The sequence below is a fragment of the Crinia signifera genome, chromosome 5 (genome assembly GCF_055691185.1).
Source record: "Crinia signifera chromosome 5, ASM5569118v1, whole genome shotgun sequence".
Lineage (NCBI taxonomy): Eukaryota > Metazoa > Chordata > Amphibia > Anura > Myobatrachidae > Crinia > Crinia signifera.
The window spans coordinates 314,073,598-314,095,809 of record NC_139221.1 but is presented as its reverse complement, the minus strand read 5'-3'; the positions used below and the strand labels follow the sequence as shown (position 1 = coordinate 314,095,809).

General features: G+C 49.1%; 2 protein-coding genes across 3 annotated transcripts in view; one reads left to right on the top strand and one right to left on the bottom strand.

Moving 5' to 3' along the window:
• WASHC5 (WASH complex subunit 5) overlaps positions 1–8,936 on the top strand; it is a 35,967-nt gene extending 27,031 nt beyond the window's left edge. For both annotated transcript variants that reach the window (XM_083144834.1, XM_083144833.1), the window contains exons 22-29: positions 1,555–1,657; positions 3,234–3,313; positions 3,682–3,785; positions 4,346–4,475; positions 5,484–5,580; positions 7,385–7,538; positions 7,899–7,986; positions 8,612–8,936. In XM_083144834.1, coding sequence (XP_083000960.1) covers positions 1,555–1,657; positions 3,234–3,313; positions 3,682–3,785; positions 4,346–4,475; positions 5,484–5,580; positions 7,385–7,538; positions 7,899–7,986; positions 8,612–8,668 — 813 coding nt within the window. In that variant the 3' untranslated portion in view covers positions 8,669–8,936. The remainder of the gene's footprint in view (positions 1–1,554; positions 1,658–3,233; positions 3,314–3,681; positions 3,786–4,345; positions 4,476–5,483; positions 5,581–7,384; positions 7,539–7,898; positions 7,987–8,611) is intronic.
• Positions 8,937–18,577: 9,641 nt separating this feature from the next.
• RPA3 (replication protein A3) lies at positions 18,578–22,061 on the bottom strand. The gene is made up of 4 exons (XM_083144831.1): positions 21,854–22,061; positions 20,789–20,863; positions 19,362–19,470; positions 18,578–19,042 (listed from the first exon to the last, which is right to left on the bottom strand). The coding sequence occupies exons 1-4, from the start codon at positions 21,950–21,952 to the stop codon at positions 18,960–18,962; spliced, it is 366 nt and encodes a 121-aa protein (XP_083000957.1). The 5' UTR covers positions 21,953–22,061; the 3' UTR covers positions 18,578–18,959.
• Positions 22,062–22,212: the final 151 nt, after the last annotated feature.

The following is a 22,212-nucleotide window of genomic DNA, read 5'->3' as shown; positions in this document are numbered from 1 at the left end:
CACGTGCGCTACGTCAGGCAGTAGCAGTAACACAGACACGTGCACTATGTCAGACAGTAGCAGTAACACAGACACGTGCACTATGTCAGACAGTAGCAGTAACGCACAGACACGTGCACTATGTCAGACAGTAGCAGTAACACACAGACACGTGCACTATGTCAGGCAGTAGCAGTAACGCACAGACACGTGCACTATGTCAGACAGTAGCAGTAACGCACAGACACCTGCTCTACGTCAGACAGTAGCAGTAACACACAGACACGTGCACTATGTCAGACAGTAGCAGTAACGCACAGACACATGCACTACATCAGACAGTAGCAGTAACGCACAGACACGTGCACTATGTCAGACAGTAGCAGTAACACACAGACACGTGCGCTACTTCAGGCAGTAGCAGTAACACACAGACACGTGCACTATGTCAGACAGTAGCAGTAACACACAGACACGTGCACTACGTCAGACAGTAGCAGTAACACACAGACACGTGCGCTACGTCAGACAGTAGCAGTAACACACAGACACGTGCACTATGTCAGACAGTAGCAGTAACACACAGACACATGCACTACATCAGACAGTAGCAGTAACACACAGACACGTGCGCTACGTCAGACAGTAGCAGTAACACACAGACACGTGCGCTACGTCAGACAGTAGCAGTAACACACAGACACGTGCACTATGTCAGACAGTAGCAGTAACACACAGACACGTGCACTACGTCAGACAATAGCAGTAACACACAGACACGTGCGCTACGTCAGACAGTAGCAGTAACACACAGACACGTGCGCTACGTCAGACAGTAGCAGTAACACACAGACACGTGCGCTATGTCAGACAGTAGCAGTAACACACAGACACGTGCACTACGTCAGACAGTAGCAGTAACACACAGACACGTGCACTACGTCAGGCAGTAGCAGTAACACACAGACACGTGCACTATGTCAGACAGTAGCAGTAACGCACAGACACCTGCTCTACGTCAGACAGTAGCAGTAACGCACAGACACCTGCGCTAGGTCAGGCAGTAGCAGTAACACACAGACACATGCACTACATCAGACAGTAGCAGTAACACACAGACACCTGCACTACGTCAGGCAGTAGCAGTAACACACAGACACCTGCACTATGTCAGACAGTAGCAGTAACGCACAGACACCTGCGCTAGGTCAGACAATTAGGGGTAAATTTACTAATATGGGAGTTCTATTGAAGATGGGATGTTGCCCGTAGCAACCAATCAGATTCTACTTGCTATTCATTTAGCACCTTCTAAAATGTACCCCTTCAGTGTCTTATGAGAAAAATTCATGATAAAAACACATAAAGGTCAATCAGCAGCATCCAGAACGTTTATATCCCAGATCTCATCCAATCAGAGCCAATGTCCCAGAATCCCACAGTAGGACACAGAGTTACTTTATCCCAGTCTGAGTCTGTTCCATGTATAACGGTTGCCTCCTATCCTTAAGCCCGTTCTCTTCTCAAATCCGTGCTGTTCCCTCTACAACTGTTATTATTCCTGTGTCTGTACAGAACTTCCTCAGGTTTTATCAGAGGACAATCCTGAAGGATAAAACCACTCAGGACACCCTGCGCGCTCTGCAGAAAGTCGTCAGCCCACTAAAGGGGATTATCGGTAAGTGCTGTGTGGTGCTGCTGTCACGGGATGTGAGCACTGATATCGGGCGTTATGGAGCAATGCGTCTGCGGACTGTTACAGTAACGTGCGCTAGGAAAGCAGCCAGTCCTAGAATGAAGGTCTAGACCTATAAAGGTCACAGACTGACACTAAAGGCCCCCATACACTAGCCGATTTTGGTCAGATTTAGGCCAGATCAGTCGGATCTGGCCTAAATCGGACCAAAATCGGCTAGTTTTGATGTCCCCTCAGATCCGATGCGCGGTCCCGTGCGCATCGGATCTGCGTCGGGTGGTCGGACCTGCTGCACGTCCGACCACCCGAATTGGGACCTAGTAGGGCGGCGCGGCGGTGGAGGGAGCAGGGGGGGCTGGGGACGCTGCGAGGGACACAGGCAGCATAGAGCCGAGCGGGGGGAGCCGGGAGCTGTCAGCACTGAATAAAAAAAAAAAAGCCCATACAATGAATGGGCGGCCTGTGATTGGCTGAGCGCTCTCTCAGCCAGTCAGCAATTGGCTGAGAGAGCGCTCAGCCAATCACAGGCTGCCCATTCATTGTATACAGTAGGCTTTTTTTTCTAGCACTGACAGCTCCCGGCTCCCTCTGCCTGGCTCTATGCCGCCTGTGTCCCCCACAGCGTCTGTGTCCCCCGCAGCGTCTGTGTCCCCGCAGCGTCCCCAGCCCCCCTGCTCCCACCAGCAGCCCCCCCCCTGCTCCCCGGGTTTTTTACATGTGATAAATCGAGACGATTTATCACATGTAAAAAATGGCACATCAAGTGCCAATCTAATCAAGCTCCCCCGGGGAGCAGCTGGGGAAGCTCAGGGGGAAGTCGGTGGTGACTTGTCCTAAGGACAAGTCGCCCTAGTGTATGGGGGCCTTAAGGGTCAGTGTACTAAATGTAGGGGCTGATTCAGAATCGCTCCCTACGATCCAATTCCGGTCCAAGCCCTGATGGTCGGAGTATGCGCCTTTCTGAGCATGTCCAAACCCTGGCAGCGGGCAGGTAGGGCTGGGGGTGTGTAGGGGGCGGCATCAAGGGAACGCCCAGAATTATATCGCCTAGCATGGTACTAAGGGGATCCTGTGGGGGGGGGGGGGGTGTTCGGGCAGTTGCGCAGTTTTTAAGGGCCGCTGCTTAGCAAGCCAACCTGAATTAGGTTCTAAAAGTAGGTTTGCACCTATTGATTTAAAGTGGTAAACTTCAGCATTTCATGCTGTTTCCATTTAAAGTAATTGATTAATGGCGTCTATGACAAACCACGGGATAGTAAATCCAGGGATTGTAGCCTTCTGCGTTGGCGGCAGAGATTTCCCATTGCCTGTGATGCATCCTGCATGAATCCAGCAAACACACTGCATCCTGGCAGCCCACACTAGGACCCCGGGGGGCATCGCATGCGCTAGTAGGAGCTGACCAGACCTGGGTCTGGCTACCAGCAGTCAGAAAACCTGGCCTGTCTGTGAGCTCTAACATTGGAAATAAATCTGAATAATGAACTGACAGAACACAGGGGCTTATGTGTCGGGCACAGAAGGGAAATCCATGCAAACATGTCCTGTTTCTCCACAGCCAATTCTGCCAAAATATATTCCTCAGCCTCCACCAAAACACAGAAGATCTGGGCTCCGTACCTGGATGCCATAATGAAGGTAAGAGCAGTATGTCCTGCTGACTAGTTCTTACCACTGATAACCGGGTCACCCCCAACAGCTCCCACAAGACCTTTTACTAATTTTATGATTCCTGCCAGACCACCTACTCTAGGCGGTGGGTTAGTTTTCCCCATGTCCCTGTGTTTGTACAGACACTGCGGGTGTGTGGGAGTCACACTGCACTGTCTCCAGGCCATAACATGAAGTGGATGGAGCATTCTAGGACATGGCTGGTCACTCCGTGTGTTCGGCCTGTGCTGTGCCACCTCCCAGACTGAGAGAGGGGTTTCCTCTAGATGGCGCTAACAACACTACTAGGTCTATCTCTCATGACCCAGCCAGACTTCTACTTTGTTGTGTTGCAGGTGGGGCATATGCAGATTCTGAGGCGGCAGATTGCGAATGAATTAAATTACTCCTGTAAGTTCGACTCCAAGCACCTGGCAGCGGCTCTGGAGAACTTCAATGAGTAAGAGAGAAATTCTGTTGTACTTTTTTTTGGGGGGGGGGGTGGGTCTCTGTTCTGCAGGGAGGCGTTTACCTGCTCGCTGGGCTCCAAACACACTCGAAACCCAGCGAGGAGGGCTGAATCAGGCCCATAGAGACTGCAGGTGAAACGGACGGAATCCTAGTACATTTCCTCTGTGATACATTGTCTAGTGCACAGGGTCCCAAACGTGTTCCTCAAAGCACTCTAACTGTTAACAATTAAAATGTTGCTCCATTCGGACAGGCACAGACACCTGTGCTTACATTACTGTTATGATGTAATGCCTTCCCCCCCCCCCTTCATCCCTGCTTGATGCTGCACTGTAAATCCACAAAAAATTCCTAGTGTGCGCAAGCATACATGGCCAATAAAGTTGATTCGATTCTATTCTATAGCCGGTATTTCAAGACAATCTGTCACCCTGATCATGTGACACAGGAAGTGATCAGACAGGAGTCCTTAGCATGTCCTCTGTAAAACCACCTCTAGGGGGAGATACTGGGTTATACTGATTGTGGCTTTTCTTGTGTCCCTCCTAGAGCCATATTATCTGATATACAGGCTCATTACAAGGACCCGACTCTACCGTGCCCCAAAGAAGACAACACCCTGCTGTATGAGATCACTGCCTACCTGGAAGCTGCGGGGACACACAACCCTCTGAATAAGGTAACCCTCTCTCATGTACGTCCTGCAGAACTACAAGTGCGTGCATAGTCTGAGAGCCACAGTATAGCCTACCATGCTGAGACTTGTAGTTCCACAGCAGCAAGATGAGTCACAGGTTAATCAAGTCTAATACAGAAGAGAATAGAAGTAACTAGGTTATTCTGGGGCTTGTAGTTCCACAGCGTCTGGGAGCCACAGGTTACTCTAATCTAACATAGAAGGGAGGAGGAGTTATTGTAGGTTATTCTGGGGCTTGTAGTTCCACAACGTCTGGAAACCACTGGTTGCTCTAATCTAACATAGAGAGGAGGAGTTCTGGTAGGTTATTCTGGGGCTTGTAGTTCCACAGTGGCTGTGAGCAATCTGTTTCCCAATTCTCACTAAAGGAACACAGGGCTACCTGCAGCCACTACAGAAGTCACCGAGTGTGTGAGAACAGGGCTCATCTTACACCGATTTCCATCATGTTCTGATTCGTTAAAGGGACGCCTCATCCTGTATGACCCTATTCACTTGCATTATGTATAAAGTCCATGCTGCTCCCACTGCTTAGGCTGGTGCTTAGCGCTGAATTACCCCCCGATCCCTCCATCTCCTCACACCTCCTCCAATATGAGAGGAGGCCGCACGGAGCAATAGCAGGTAATGGGGATCAGTGGGGTAGTACTTGTCCGTCACTGCACTGTTCCCAGCCATCCTAACGGTGGTTTCCCCGGTAACACTGTGCCGTCACTAGTGCCGGATACCCCCAGAACTTATTATATAAGGTGATTATCTCTGACCGTGGCTCACCAAGCGCTTATACGCGACAACCACAAGGATAATTAGGCCACTTGGTACAGAGATCGGTGGCACTCTGTGCCGTGGTATGTCTGCGGTGATTGTTTCGCAGATGGGGCAACTGCAGGGCAATACTGTAACTGCCAAGAAATAATCCCGAAACGAATGAACTGATTCTTGTTTGAATCATTTGCTGCTTTTTATTGATATTATCATTTTGTTTTTCAGATCTACGTCACCACTAAGCAGCTGTCCTTCTTCCCCATCGTCACCTTCCTGTTCCTGATTTCTCAGCTGCCCAAGCTGCAGTATAATAAGAACCTCGGTACTGACATGTGCTGCCTGCTATTATCTGATCCACCCAGTCCAGCCATGACCACAGTAGCCCTTTCTACACCCTTCCTGTTGCTAGACTGCACACCCCTTGTTGCTAGACTGCACACCCCTTGTTGCTAAACTGCACACCCCTTGTTGCTAGACTGCACACCCCTTGTTGCTAGACTGCACACCCCTTGTTGCTAAACTGCACACCCCTTGTTGCTAGACTGCACACCCCTTGTTGCTAGACTGCACACCCCTTGTTGCTAGACTGCACACCCCTTGTTGCTAGACTGCACACCCCTTGTTGCTAGACTGCACACCCCTTGTTGCTAGACTGCACACCCCTTGTTGCTAGACTGCACACCCCTTGTTGCTAGACTGCACACCCCTTGTTGCTAGACTGCACACCCCTTGTTGCTAGACTGCACACCCCTTGTTGCTAGACTGCACACCCCTTGTTGCTAGACTGCACACCCCTTGTTGCTAGACTGCACACCCCTTGTTGCTAGACTGCACACCCCTTGTTGCTAGACTGCACACCCCTTGTTGCTAGACTGCACACCCCTTGTTGCTAGACTGCACACCCCTTGTTGCTAGACTGCACACCCCTTGTTGCTAGACTGCACACCCCTTGTTGCTAGACTGCACACCCCTTGTTGCTAGACTGCACACCCCTTGTTGCTAGACTGCACACCCCTTGTTGCTAGACTGCGCACCCCTTGTTGCTAGACTGCGCACCCCTTGTTGCTAGACTGCGCACTGCACACCCCTTGTTGCTAGACTGCGCACTGCACACCCCTTGTTGCTAGACTGCGCACTGCACACCCCTTGTTGCTAGACTGCGCACTGCACACCCCTTGTTGCTAGACTGCGCACTGCACACCCCTTGTTGCTAGACTGCGCAGTGCACACCCCTTGTTGCTAGACTGCGCAGTGCACACCCCTTGTTGCTAGACTACGCACTGCACACCCCTTGTTGCTAGACTACGCACTGCACACCCCTTGTTGCTAGACTACGCACTGCACACCCCTTGTTGCTAGACTACGCACTGCACACCCCTTGTTGCTAGACTACGCACTGCACACCCCTTGTTGCTAGACTACGCACTGCACACCCCTTGTTGCTAGACTACGCACTGCACACCCCTTGTTGCTAGACTACGCACTGCACACCCCTTGTTGCTAGACTACGCACTGCACACCCCTTGTTGCTAGACTACGCACTGCACACCCCTTGTTGCTAGACTACGCACTGCACACCCCTTGTTGCTAGACTACGCACTGCACACCCCTTGTTGCTAGACTACGCACTGCACACCCCTTGTTGCTAGACTACGCACTGCACACCCCTTGTTGCTAGACTACGCACTGCACACCCCTTGTTGCTAGACTACGCACTGCACACCCCTTGTTGCTAGACTACGCACTGCACACCCCTTGCAAGATGACGCCCCCCCCCCCCCCCTGTTGCTGGTCGAGGTGCCCCCCCATGTCGAGGCGCCCTCCTGTTGCTAGGCGAGGCACCCTTTGTTGCTAGGCCACAATCTCTTTTCTCCTTTACACTCACTTATCTTCCTTATCACCGCTCTCTCCCTCCATCTGGCACTACCATGGACCTTTCTCCCTCCATCCATCTCGCTCTTACACTCACGTCTCTCCTTCTGTCTCGCTCTTACACTCACCTCCCTCTCTCTTACACTCACCTCCCTCCCTCGCTCTCTTACACTCACCTCCCTCCCTCTCCTTCCTTGTGAAGAAATGATCATTACTTCCTTCAGACCCTGAGCTTCCCTGTCTGCCATTCCCAGGTATGACCTGCAGGAAGCCCACAGACGCCATCGACTGGCCGCCCTTAGTGCTGGGTCTCCTCACAGTACTGAAGCAGTTCCACTTCCGCTACACGCAGCAGTTCCTGTCCCTCATTGGCCAGTTCATTCGCTCCACAATGGAGCAGAGCGCAAGGTGAGAGCTTGAGAAATCCTGCAATGTGTGCTTAGCCCTCACGTCTCTCCCTGTTCCCAATGCTTCAGGTTGTGTCACATGCAAGCAGCCGCCGTGTGCTGGAGACAAGTCGCTTTGTTACCCATCAGCTTGATTTCATCGACTCAGTGCAGCCTGTGTGACAAATAATGATAGTAAATGTTACAATGTTACTTATAGCACTTTACATTGTTCTACAGAAATGTTTGTTTTTATAACATATGTTTCCACTAAGTACCAGCGGGGGTCGCAGTACATAGGTATCGTCATTGGGGGAATGACACTGACGGCTGATCTTATCACTCAGATATGGTGACTTGTGTCTCGGTTTTTCGGTTACAGCCAGAAGATCCCGGAGATGCCGGCAGATGTGGTTGGGGCACTTATGTTCCTTGAAGATTATGTTCACTTTGCCAAGCTGCCCAGGAGGGTAAGATGTGTCTGAGGGCGCTGTGTGGGGGAGATGTAGCAAGACTTGACTTGGGGAGAGAGAAAGCGGAGGAGTTGTCCAGACCGACCAATCGGCTTTTGACTCTCGCCTTACATGCTGTGCTAGAAAAATGGCAGGTAAAAGCCGATTGGTTGCCATGTGCAACTTCTACACTTTGGGGGAGATTCATCTAAGATGGGCGAGAAATAAAATACCTAACCAATCATTTGGATGAGATTTGTTCAAACTGAAATATAAATTGCAGTGTAAAAATAAAGCAGCCAATATTTACCCTGCACAGAAACAAAATAACCCACATACTGTATCGGGAAACCCATTGTAGGTGTGAAGCTTATTTGCCAACAGATCGGACCAGATGTGTCTGTAACGCAGTCTAAATGCCAGTTACGGGACTCACACGATGTTTTGGAACTGTCACTGTTGAGGGTTGAATATTTATGGCCGCTGCAGCACTTATTCCTGAGATCACTATGGGAGAGTTCTCGGGAATCTTTACCTTACTGATTTGTGTACGGGGTAATACTGGATATTGTACTGGTGTTATTCTGGGATATATAGCGCTAGGCTACTGTCTATTGAAATGTGACCACGTTTTGTTTTCCAGGTGGTTGAAGCTCACGTCCCCAATTTCATCTTTGATGAGTTTAGGACAATCCTGTGATTGGACAGAAGACCGTCGTGAGAGAAGCTGATTGGTGGTTCTATGGGGACGCAGCTAGGCAGATGTGTGCCCGGTCAGGCCTGTACAGCCCCTACATAGCCAGTGACCAGTCGCCCAGAGCTGCGGTTCCCCGCAATCATTGTGGAATACACACCTGTTCTAGAGAAGAGGCATATACAGTACATAGCACTTACATATGTGGACGTGATTTATAAATGGACCTGGTGGAGATTTAGATCTATCTCTGCTTCTAGTTCCTTCTGTAGAACCATCTTTGTTTCCATTTTTTCTGAGGCTCTGGGTGGACAAGAAGAATTGATCCTGTAACTTTGTCTGGGCTGCTATAAATTGATAGAAAATATCATACGTTTAGACTAAGACAAGTATCAGGGGCTTTAATAGGTTCCGAGTTTAACCCTTTCAGTGATGGGCTTTTTGTAGGGAGCGCCCTCCGCTGGGCAAGTTTTTTTTTTTTTTTGGGAGCGCTCCCTAAACCTCTCCCCCCCCCTGGCCTAAAATAGGCGGGATTTGAATCCTGGGATTGAAGCTCTTAATCCCGGGATTCCGGGATTACTGCGGTAATGCAAAATTAACCTATTTTTTAAAAGCACCTTACATAGCTCAGATGTGCTGCCCGGCTGCTATTACTGACCCCCGGTGGTACGGCTGTGCACAGAGAGCAGCGTGGCGTGGCGTGACGTGAGGTCAAGGGTCACGCTGCGCAGCCCAGGCACCGGCATGCCGTTTCTGTGTCTGCTGAATTCAGTCGCCATGCCCCCCGCCCCCCGTTGCTGTGCCGATCCCGACCCAGACACCCGACTCAGCCTGCTGTGAAGACCAGAGATGGTCCTGCTGCATGTCACCAACGATGTGTAAGTGACAGTGCAGGGCAGGGGGGATGGGGAGGATTGGGGCGGATTAGTTGGGATCTGTTGCAGTTTTTATTTTTTATTAGGGAGGCCAATCCCGGGATCTCGAGAGGATTGAGCATTTTTCAATCCCGAATCCTGGGATTGAAAAAATGCCCCGGGATTGGCATCCCTAGTTTTGACCACACGAGGGAGAATCGCCCCTGTAAATCTCAATCCCGATAGTCCGTATACCGACGCCGAAATCCTGACTGTTCAACTTCTTGACTGTCGCAACCCTGACCAACGGGCTATTCTCCCTCGGGGGAGGGAGTCCATGGCCCCCGTATAGGGAGAATAGCCTGTTGGTCAGGGTTGCGATGGTCGGGCGGTTGAACTGTGGTAAGCAAAGCCTGTGTGAATACCTTCTGGCCGTGGGATTTACAATGCCAGGATTATTAAATGCATAACCAAGAGTCCTATCCATTTAATATTATAAATATAATTTCTGTCTTCAATCCCTCAGCCAGAACAGTCCACATAACAAGCTTTGTGAATGTAATACCATATTGTTATTATATAATATTCTCTACACAGAGCAGTGTTGTGGCTATGGCACATAATAATGGCTGACGAGCACAGGCGGAAGCCTACCATAGAAGCAGCCATGCACAGAACATAATAATGGCAGACCCTGTAATAAGGACAGGGCTGACTTAGGTTTTCTTGAAGCCTCCCTCATACACTGCCACAAACCCGGCACTCCTAGAGCTGCTGGGACATGTAGTTCCACAGTTCTGACCATAACTGTGGCAGTGCTGGGACCAGCAGAGGTTGGGGTGTGGCTCCTGGCGGGAATACAGCTGCGGGATTCTCCCCCTCAGTACCAGGCCGTTGTGTGCTGTTACTATGGCAGCGGGCTCACGGCACTGTTAGCAGGGGGAGGGCTGGTGATTGGTCACATGACAGATCGGCGTCATGTGATGGGAATGCTAGCTGGAGGCTTCCTTCCTGGGAGAAAGGTGTCACGCCCAAGGTTTGAGTCTGAGTGACAAAGGCCACAGGCATCGATTCTGACCGATGTATACACCGGGGAGGTTTAAAGAAGCCTTTGTGCATGAGACCAGAATATGGTAACCGGTGCAGTGATAATACTGATGCAGTTCTGTAATGCGGCAGGGGCTGCTAACCACAATATGCAGCTGGGTACGTTACTGTTGGTGCCAGAGATGAATGCAGAAAAGATGGTATAACATCAATGACTGGGGTGTGATGGTAAACCATCGATTTTCAGGACTGGTGATAAGACATCGGTAGCTCAGGAACGATGGTGGAACATCAATCGCTTGGGAACAATGGCGGAGCATCAACAGCTAGGTAGGACTGCACTTAGTTAAGTATCCTTCTCTGGGCAGAGGATCACAGTAGCTGGAATACATGGAAGTAAGTACACTGCAGCAGAGAGACACAACTGAAGCACTAGCAATTAGGACTGGATTCCCCAGCATACATATACCCACTGGGAAGCAGGGATTGGCTGACAGGGAAACAGACCTCACAGGATTGGCTCAGGAGAACAGGTGACCAAACCAAACATGATAGCCCCCATGTTTGGCTCTGACGAGAAAGAAATGTACAAGATTGTGGCCTGGAGCAGTAGTGGCAGACTGGGAGGCCGCGGGGAGCGGAGAGCTGTGGGCCAGTGGCAGAAAGGAGACTTGCTGCACAGCCGCAGTCAGCGGTACTGGATGGACATAGGGGAGATTGCACACAGGGCACCGACAGCACCCAGGCATGGCATGCATAGACAATCTGGAAAGGCACTTAGATGGTAAGAATGTCTGTATAATTATCCAGATCGTGACAGTGGGTTGGCCATCAGGACCCGCACATTTGACTGCTGCCATTGATTAACTCTTCAGCTTGAAGCATTGATGGGTTATGCTATCACAGAAGAAGCTATTCTGAACAGTCAAGGAATATCAGCAGCCAAAGGCTCCCTCTGCGCATGTGTGATATCCTGCTAGGCAATATATAATGTCTTTCACTGAATTCCCAGCAGCCCTGGGAACTGCTTAAAAGGATGAGCAGGTCACATGACCAGTGTCAGGTGGTAAGGTCACTGCCTTGATCTTGTATTCACAGGTTGTGCTCTGATTTTACAAACACTCGCTTCTCTCTGGTCACAATCTCATTACCCTCTCGCTCTCCTCCATTACTCCAAGCTCACTGACATAGAAATCATGCAAGCCTAGTCTAACCTTCAGAAATACTAACACCATTAACTTTCCACCTCTCTGCAACAACGGCTTTCAACAATTCCTACATGTATTTCTCCTGACTGCTGTTTCCCACCTGTACCAGACTCTTAGCACTCCGAAATAACAAGAAAACCATGCAATCAGTCACATAAAATAGAACGCCAGTGGCGTAATTCTCGTAATCTGACTAATTGCCTTACATATAAGACTATCTACCACTCCTACTGCAATGCTTTGGACACTGCCCTAAGCGACTCTTTAACACATTTAAGTCTCTTCTGTACCCTCCTCCCCCACTAGCTACCATCAGTGCACAACTTGCCTCTTAAGGAAAAGATTGATAAAACCTGAGATGAAATGGTGTGCTCTTGTGCAGCCTCTAAAGGTGCGATCGTAAGATGTGTGCATAAATTAGCCTTGAAATCTTTTTTCCGTCCTGGACAAAAGATTTCAGGCAAGCGCACATCTTTACCAAAGATTTTTCTTATGTGTTCCTATGGATCTTTTGTTAAATCTTCTGATCTTTTGTGCAGCACGTTAGATCAGAAGATTAAGCTAAAGATCCACGGGAGCGCGCATCGGACAAAAATCGGCCGACTTTTGACCGATTATCGGTAAACATCGGACGATATATCGGCCGATTTATCGAAAATCGGCCCAAAAATCGTTCTAGTGTGTGGGCACCTTAACTGACTTACTTCCCCACCTGAACCCTCTGGCACTTTCTCTTCCTTTCAGCTCACAAATGAAAAGGAAGTATCCACACTCTTATCCTCCTACTCCACTACCTCTCCTCTTGATCATATACCTGCACAAGTCATTAAAACGATCTCCTGTGCTTATACCAACTTTAACTAAAATCTTTAATCTCTCTCTTGCTACTGGTACTTTTCCTTCTCTGCTCAAACATGCAGTGATTACCCCCATTCTGAAAAAAACAATTCTAACTCTCTCTCTAACTACCATCCCATCAGCTCCCATGCCTCTCCAAGCTACTCGAGAGACTTGTCTACTTTGGCTTCACACACTTTCTTAACTCTCACACCCTATTAGACCCACTTCAGTCAGGCTTTCATTCCTAACACTCCACTAAGACAGCACTGACTAAAGTGGTGAATGATCTGGTCATTGCGAAGTCTAAAGGCCATTACGCACTACTCATTTGCTAGATCTTTCTTCTGCTTTTGACACTGTTGATCACACTCTTCTCATACAAACACTGCACTCCCTAGGTCTTAATAATACAGCCCTTTCCTGGTTCTCATCTTACCTATCTGATCACTCTTTCAGTGTTCGCTTCTCTGACTCTACTTTCTCTTCACTACCTCTGTCAATCGGAGTTCCGCAAGGCTCAGTCTTAGGTCCTCTGCTTTTCTCAATCTATACCTCATCTCTTGGCAAACTAATCAGCACTTTTGGATTTCACTATCACTTGTATGCGGATGATACTCAAATCTATCTATCAACCTCAGAGTTGTCACCAGTGGTTTTGGGCCGAGTCTCTGAATGCCTATCTGCCATCTCATCTTGGATGTCTTCTCGCCACCTCAAACTAAATATTTCCAAAAATGAACTAATTAATTCCTACCAGCCAAGAACAGTTACCATCCTGATATCTCCATAACAGTTGACAACGTGACAATCTACCCTACCCCACAAGGTCGTTGCCTAGGGGTCATCTTCGACTCTGAACTGTCCTTTGTTCCCCACGTTCAATGCCTCTAAATCATGTTACATGCATCTCAAAAAACATACCTTACACAGGACACTGCTAAATCTCTTATCCATGCACTTATGATATCCCACATAGATTATTGCAATAGTCTCTTAACTGGTCTTCCCAAGAACAGACTCTCGCCATTGCAATCCATTCTATATGCTGCTGCTAGGCTGATCTTCCTAGCAAGATGCTCATCGTCTGCTGATCCACTCTACCAGTTCCTCCATTGGTTGCCTGTATATTCCCGTATTCAATATAAATAACTTCTACTCACATATAAAGCTATTAACCATACTGCACCAGCATATATCTCTTTACTCATCTGTAAATAGCTCCCAACTCAACCACTCTGCTCTGCAAAAGATCTGCGTATCTCCTGCATGGATTACATGTGTACGCAGAGCAATGCTGACAGGACCAGTTACCTGAGGGCACCACTCTTTGAAAGAGCTGACCAGAGGCGTGTACTAACTGTAAGTGATAACAGCTGTAGGCGAGAGCCTTCCCCTGCATATATCTCACCCACAGGTGCGTCCAAGCTGTGATTGACCATACCTCCCCACATGACCCATTCCAGAAGGGACAAGATTCTCTGTTCCTGGACTTCCATGCCATCACAAACACCACAGTCTGGGATTCACTGGCAGGTGTGGCTCCCCTATTTGAATTGTGTACATTGGTGCAGCTCTGCAACTGCCACTGGCAAGGAAGCCCAGGTATTGTGTCCCTCCTGGAATGGATCATGTTGGGAGGTATGGATTGAGTGACAGTGTGTCGAGTTTAAAACACGGCGGCCGCGCTGATGCAGGTTCTTCAGGGACGGACTCTGTCACAATTCCCGGAGACTCAGTAACAGGTAGGCAGGCAGATTGAGTGACAGAGAACAGCATAGACGCCCCGGCAATAGTGACAGGGAGTCCGGCAACAGACAGTACACGGGAGGCACTGATGAACTAATGTACATACAAAGGAAGCCCAACTAACCAGCCTTAATAGACTAAAGATAATACGGTGAGTCTGGTAATTATTACTGCACATCACATAGTTACGCATCCTAGCCCAAGTCAGTTTGGGAGAAAAGCTTAACCTTCACCATGCTGGGGATACTCCTACAGGTTTATCTACTGGAAGGAAAATAGCAAGTAACAGTATCAGGATGAAGGATGTATTTGATGGTCAAAGTTGGTAGCACTCATTTCATTGAATAATCTGCCAGCCAGGAAAGGACTTTTGGCCTGATTCAGGTTGGCTCTCTAGGCAGCATACATTTGCTGCCTAACAAGCCCATAAACACCGCCCGTCCGAACATGTGCAGCTGTCAGTTTAGCAAATATAAATTATCATCTACTCGCAGACAAAAGGAGCTTCTGGGTGGCCTGCGCCAGAGCGACTTTTCTAAGACACTTGGAGAATTTATGGAAAAAGAACGAGCTTGGTGGACGACGTGAAAGGTTATGGAGTAGCCTTTGGAGACCACATCAAGAACCCATGTGTCTGTTGTGGATTCCCGCCAGACGTCTGAAAACCGCAGCAGGCAACCCCCACCCTGAGATTCTTCAGGTGGAGCAACGCCCTGTCATGCGGAGGGCTTAGAGTCAGGTCACCTGGTGGCCCAGGGATGATTGCCCTTAGCCTTGGAGGACTTGGTGGGCTGGGATTGGGTTCTTGCAAAGAAGTGTCCCCCGCCCTGGAAATGAAAGGACTGGAAGGTCGCACGGGGACGTGGAGTAGGGGTGGACGGAAGGAAAGTCCGGTTTCCAGGAGACCGACCTGCTGCCACAGCTGAAGCAGACACGCAGGAGGTCAGGGTGGCTGCATCAAGTGTCTCACCAAAATAGATAGTGGCCTGATTCGTGATGTCAATAGGTCATCTGCAAACCCCCCCTCTTTGCAGCTGTAGCTTTCCCCGATTGCCTTAGCCACCCAGGCCAAAGCCAGGGTAGGCCTAGCCGCCACCCCTGAAGTGGTATGAATGAGTTTTAAGAAGTTCTCTAACCTCCGGTCTACTGAGTCCTTTAGGGACGCAGTTGGAATAGGGAGAGTAAAGGATCACACAATCTTAGTGACATGTGCAACCACTCTCAGGGCTGTTTCCCAGCCGACCCTCTCCTCCTGAGGGAGGGGTAAAGCAGGGACGGGGACCTTTGGCCCTCCAGCTATGTTGAACTACACATCCCAGCATGCCCTGCAATTTTTAACATGGCCAAATAGCAAAACTGAAGCAGGGTATGTTGGGATGTATAGTTCAACAACAGCTGGAGGGACAAAGGTTGCCCCCATCCCTGGGGTAAAGGGAGGCAAACCGCCTAGGGAGTGTAAACTAGCTATTGGACCGGAGGACCTAGTCGGGTCAGCGGGGTCCTGTAAATTTAGGACCTCTTTTACCGCCGCAACCAAGGCTGCCACATCAATACGTGATGAGAAGTCCCCCCTGGAGGGGTCGTCATCATCCTTGTCATCTACCGATTATCCCTCCTCCTCTGAATCAGTATCCTGATGGAGGAGGGGCAGGATGACAACCCCTGACTGGAGCCTTGCAGCTGTCAATCCTACCCTTTAAAGACTTTTGGATACCATGTACAGAGGCAGATACAGCAGGCAACCAAGGGGGCTCCACCACAGGGGGTGGGGGCTAATGGCAAGGATGAGGATGGCCCAACAGCCTGCAGGGGAGGTGCAGCTGAGAGCTGATCCACTAGCTGCGACATCATCTGAGTAAGGGACTTCGCCCACGCAGGCTCCTGCCAGGAGGCCGTAGCTGTAGGCTGCACCTGCGCATTGTGACAGCTTTGACATAAACCCTTGTGTATGTAATCAATTGTACACAATATACAGCAAGCATACAAGGCAGAGAAAAAAATGTCACTCAGCTCCTTATGCAGCTATGGCTGACTGCAGCTTAAAACGCTGTAACCAGTGTCCTTGGAGGAGAGGTATAGGAGGGACTTGCCCAATTGTCCTGGCAGTGAAGGAGTGGAACCCTGGATGGCTGGGAGCTCTCTATGTCCCTCCACACGTGTAGCAGGCAGGAAAAGATCAATGGCAGGAACCTGTCTGGGCACGCCGCCTACTGTCCCCAGGGGAAGGAGCGGTGAGGGGAGCCCACTCCCCTGCTAGCAAATGGCATCTGTGCCGCTGCTAGCGCAGCCCCCCCCCCCCCCGCTGGGTCGCTACACACGTGCACTCCTAGCAGGGAGCACCTTTTGACGCTGCCCGGTCATGGTCGTGCTCCCCCGAATGCCCAGGGCCAGCTGTGGTCAGACACCTGCGAGTGGTGTGAGGCTGTCGGGCCCGAGTGATGGAGCAGTAGTGCGGGTGTCTAATAGACCCCCAGCGCTGCTACCCTGACACTACCAGTGTAAAATAAAAATAAAAGACTAATAAAGATTTAGAAAGAAGGCTGCAAAGTACAGCCCCTCTCTGGTGCATGTTGGCACTGGCCTGGAGGAGGGGAGGAGCCTGGCTGCCTGGGAAGCAGCAAGAAGTTCTGGTGCTGGATTGCTCACTCCCCCACTCACTACCCAGCGTTAGCCCTGTGGCCCCTGACGTGTCCCGAAGAATAATGTTTTTGTACCTGCAGTGAAGTCTTCAGAGTGCCACTTTATTCGTCGGTATATATTATATGTGACTATACAAACAACTGTCTTGGTTAATAATGATGTGAAACTAGCTCCCTTATATTTATAAAATTCATAAAAAAAAAAAATATGTATCACCATGGGCTAGGGCAGGACAAGCCAACCTGTGGCTCTCCAGATGTTGTGAAACTACAAATCCCAGCATGCCTTGCCACAGTTTTAACACTCCCTTATAGCAAAACTGTGGCAAGGCATTATGGATTTGTAGTTTGACAACATCTGGAGAGCCACAGGTTGACCAGGCCTGGGCTAGGCGTATGGATCATTAGGTCTCCAGCAACGAGGTCAACATAGTCCTTAGGTCGACATGGGTAAGGTTGACAGTTAGTTAAAGTCGACATGTTTTTTATTTTACACCCGAATGTCAACATAAACAGTAAAAGATAGTTCGCTACACTGTTATTTTCCCACCACGCTCTAGTGAATGTGAGGGCATGAAATACCACCTGTCGGCACATGTCGTGTCCACACGGACCCTGAAACGTACCACCACGTCAACCCCCCATGGCTCACTGTGCTCGGCCCACTATTTTATTCTCCCACCACGCCCTAGTGGATGGTAGGGCATAAAATACCGCCTGTCGGCACATGTCGTGTCCACACGGACCCTGAAACGTACCACCACGTCAACCCCCCATGGCTCACTGTGCTCGGCACACTATTTTATTCTCCCACCACGCCCTAGTGGATGGTAGGGCATGAAATAGCGCTTGTCAGAACATGTTGACCGAATGACCCTGTCAACATAACCCACGTCAACCTACTTGGGTGGTGACCCAATGACCATATCCCACGGCCTTTATGGGGCCTGCACATTGTGTGATAGTATAACCTACATGCATGTTATGTTCATACAGCCATCACTTAGCGGTCCAATTAACTACAAGAACACGTGGCTTTGTCACACTGATGGTGCTGCACAAGAATCTGAGGCAAGATTTGGTCACGAGCGTGACAAATCGCTGTGCCCTTGTAAGCATTTCAACGATGCTGCAATGGTAACTCGTGTCTTCCAGTTAGCTGGATTGACCATTTTTACTGCCATTAGAATCCAAAGGAAAACAAATGTTCACATTCCCATTTGAAAACTGTAAACCAAGACATCAACAAAACCTAAAATACTGAAGTCCAGTTTGTTTCATCAGAATATATTACGGAAAACATCAATTCCTCCACGAGCAACAGCCAGTGACACTTGTGCAAAGCACGATAATCGAGGAAGGCAACAAAAGAGCCTCATGGGTAGATTTTATGTCCAAATATATTGCCACTTTATAATTCTTAAACCACAAATCTGGGCATGGTTATACAGCAGGTGTAAAAGTTACAATTACCAATAACAAACTGGTGTGTCTTATATTGAAACTACTAAAAAAATATTGTACACTTACACCCAAGCACACGCTTTTACAATGTACCTTAAAGTAATGTTATATGTAAGAAAAAAAAAAAACATTTATTCATTATAAAAAAAAGTAACTGTATTAAGCATACAAACATCTATACAGCAAACTAGTCTGCGACAGACTTGTGGAAAGTCATTAGCTCTAACTGCTGGTTTGCCATTTTATTAACATTTGCAACAATTATAGCAAGTGATGCTGTTACTGAAAGTCTATTTACATCTCACAGACTGACGAAACCAGAACAATTCTTTATATTATCTCCAAATCTTCTATTCCTCCGTATGAGCAGGTCACATGTTCTCCAAAGGTATTACCAGGGAAAGCAGACCGGGTAAAATAGCTGGGACCACTCTTTAGTAACTGTAGCAATCCAAATCCATCAGTTCTTATGGGGTTTTGTGCATTTTATTTTCTGGTGTTATTCGTATCCTTTTTGTCCAAATGGATAATACTGAGGAAATTCGTGAATTATCTTTAAAGCCTCATCATAAAGCCCGATATCTGGAAAATAGAAATACAGGAACAGTAAGGAACGCAATCAGAGGGTTAAACTTCCAGCAGGGACAAAAAAACAATACACATTGTAAGGACTCATTCAAAAAGATCAACATCAGATTATCTGTAGCATCCATGTGAGTTCTTAACGTCCCGTTAAGCCAAGAAGACAAGTTTCCAAATATCTTGATTACCCATAGTAAAAGGTTCCTAACCACCCCCCAAATAACCATAACTGGACATATATGTAACATCAGCTACAGGAGAGAGCTGTCAAAAGTATCCACAAAAGCCTTCAGCTTATAGTCGGAACAGTCTACCTCACCGAAAGAGATGGCTTCTTCTCGGAAAGGCACATACGACACCCCCATTATTGTAGCCTTTGGTGTGACCTTGCCAACAACTTCAATGATGCCGGATATCTCTTCCTCCAGCTTTGAAAAAACAAAATCATCTTCAGTACAACAACAAGAACTTGTTTTACTACCAGCGAGCATATTGTGAAACGCATTTGTGTAGGTATTCCTTCATGTGTGTGTAATGAAGGTCTCTGTTTCAGCAAGTATTGAAGATTGGTTCCAGTTGATAGAAGTGTTGGTGGCATTCCCTGCACAACACAACCCCCCTACAGCCAGCTACTTTCAACGTGTCCCTGCTGCGGAGCAAGTCCTCTGAATGTATTTCTCTCCGCCGCTCATCCCTCCCCTGCAACGCAACTCCAATTTAACCCTCCGCTGGCCTATTAAGTCCCCCCACCTGTGTCCAGACTAAAAGCGGTTCTGGACCACCAGGTGTTGAAAAACCTGTAGCAGAATCTGAGCACTAGTAAGTGCATATATACTTATGGTAAAGCTAGGCATCAAGTTGACATTCCTGCAAGTGGCCTGTAACATCCGACTTCCATAATCAAATTTTGCTCCAGTCAAAGAATAATTATTTTACCCCTTTAATTCTTTAACACTGCGTTGGTTTTTCAAAAGATCCCTTCTCAGGGAAGTGGAGTCTCGAACTTTTGAGCAGAAGGGCTGTATAGGAGATGTGTGTATGATCGGGTGACATATGTCATAAAGTGTTCCTTCTAGGAACCAAATGGGGCAGGGCGCTGGAGGGGCGGACCGGGCACGCCAACGTCACTGAAGGGGGCGTGCCCGGGCCGCCGCGTCACTGAAGGGGGCGTGCCCGGGCCGCCGCATCACTGAAGGGGGCGTGCCCGGGCCGCCGCATCACTGAAGGGGGCGTGCCCGGGCCGCCGCATCACTGAAGGGGGTGTGCCCGGCCGTAACTAAGTCCCCGAGCTGCCGGGAAAGCGCCGTGCACCGCAATCTATGGCGGCGCTGGGCTTCACCGGTGCACTCCGGCGGGCAGGCAGCAGGCTGTTTTAGCGCGGCGCTTCTAGAGGGGCAAGGCGCATTCTGCGCTTTAAAAATCGGGCAGGACGCAGCGCCTCGCTAAAACAGCCTAGCGGGAACACTAGTCATAGTAGCAGGGAAAGTATAGATCACAACTCCTAAGCTGCCCACACATGGTGGTTTTGTGCTGCGCAAATCACATCGTACAGTCCAAAAAGTACATGCTGCAGGTACTTTTTGAACTAGATTGCATCGCATCTAGTTCAAAAGGCATAGTGCTTTAGCACATCGCATGCGTTTTGAACTAGATGCGATGCAATCTAGTTTAAATCGCACTGTGTATGTGCGGCATTATTCGTTGGTAACGGTATTCACATCAATCATCATAAAGCGAGAGACTTACCGGTTCTGCTAATTCAACAGTTGTATTCTTCCCCGCCCCATCAGAGAGGACAAACGATTTGCCTGTCGGATGAACCTAACATAAAAAATAGATGTTAGTCAATGTAGAATTGAATAGAAATTAACGTTTCAAGAGCCTTAGCAGTCACATTTCCTGCCAGGGCCTATCTGATGTGTATACAACTCATGGATCATTATAAAAAATGTTCTTTGTGTATTTACACGCGAGTCATAATTTTACTGTAAACATTCCAGGATCCATTTGGGACATCCTAGGTTAAGGGGTGGGCAAAATACGGCTCGAGGGCCAGAAGCGGCCAGCAAACCGATACAGACTGTCCCACTGCCCCCCCACCAGTGTGCAATGACAAGCAGCCTGACTAGCTGAGCCGCTTGTTGTTGCATTACAGCAGTCCGCAAGAAGCGGGCCAGGATTTCATTTTATGACGTCAGATGCTGGGCGACATGGGGGTGGAGCCAAAGAGCAAGAGTAGATCACAGCGGCACCCAACCACCCCCTTCCCCAGTGAAGTTGCAAAAGGAAATCCCCGTCTGGACTGGTCAACCCGCTGATTCGGGGGCTGAAATATCAGGCCCAAGGGGTTAAATGGGCCCGATGCCACCATCCACCCAGCATGCGGCAACTATTTTTTTGCCCAAGACTCGTTAACCCTTGTAAAACTGAATGTCCTATAGATTGCAAGCAGGGCCCTCCTACCTCTACGTCGGTTTGTATCTAAATAGTTTGTTTAATCACTGTTGTTTCCAATTGTAAAGCGCAACGGAATCTGCTGCGCTATATAAGAAACTTTAAATAAATAATGTTCTGAGAAAGACGCTGGAGCTTGTATAATAAGTGAATAAGAAGCCAACTTCAACCTTGAGGCATGGTGGGAGTTTCAGGAGAGCTTATTCATTTGTGAGCCAGGGAACCTTTCAAAATAACACTTTTCACTGAGCGATCAAATATGCAGCGGTGTTTTTAGTGAGCCATTATGCCCATCTCTACCATGGGGTGCCATATGACAGCGAGCAACAGAAAGCAGGGGGGGGGGGGGGGTGTTACCTTCTCCACACGTCCCACAAAGCAGACGGGCTGACCCATGTGCTGGGCCAGCATGCTGGTATTAATCCTGACCCGCGGGACATCCTGAAGATCTGCCATTATCACGCAGTTACCGGAGCCGGTCACACAGCAGCAGCAGCACTGCTCCTGGCGGGAAACGCGGGGACACACCCACACAGGCAACCGCCAATCACCGCATCTACCAGTAACCAATCACGAACAGCGACACCTGGCTGGCGCAGAGACATCCAATCAGCACAGCGTAGACCTGTCGACACGCGCGTGCGTAGTTTCGGATCTCTTCCGATTGGCGATCTGGTGGTCACGCAGGCGCCAAACCAGCCAATCGGGGAGGGCGA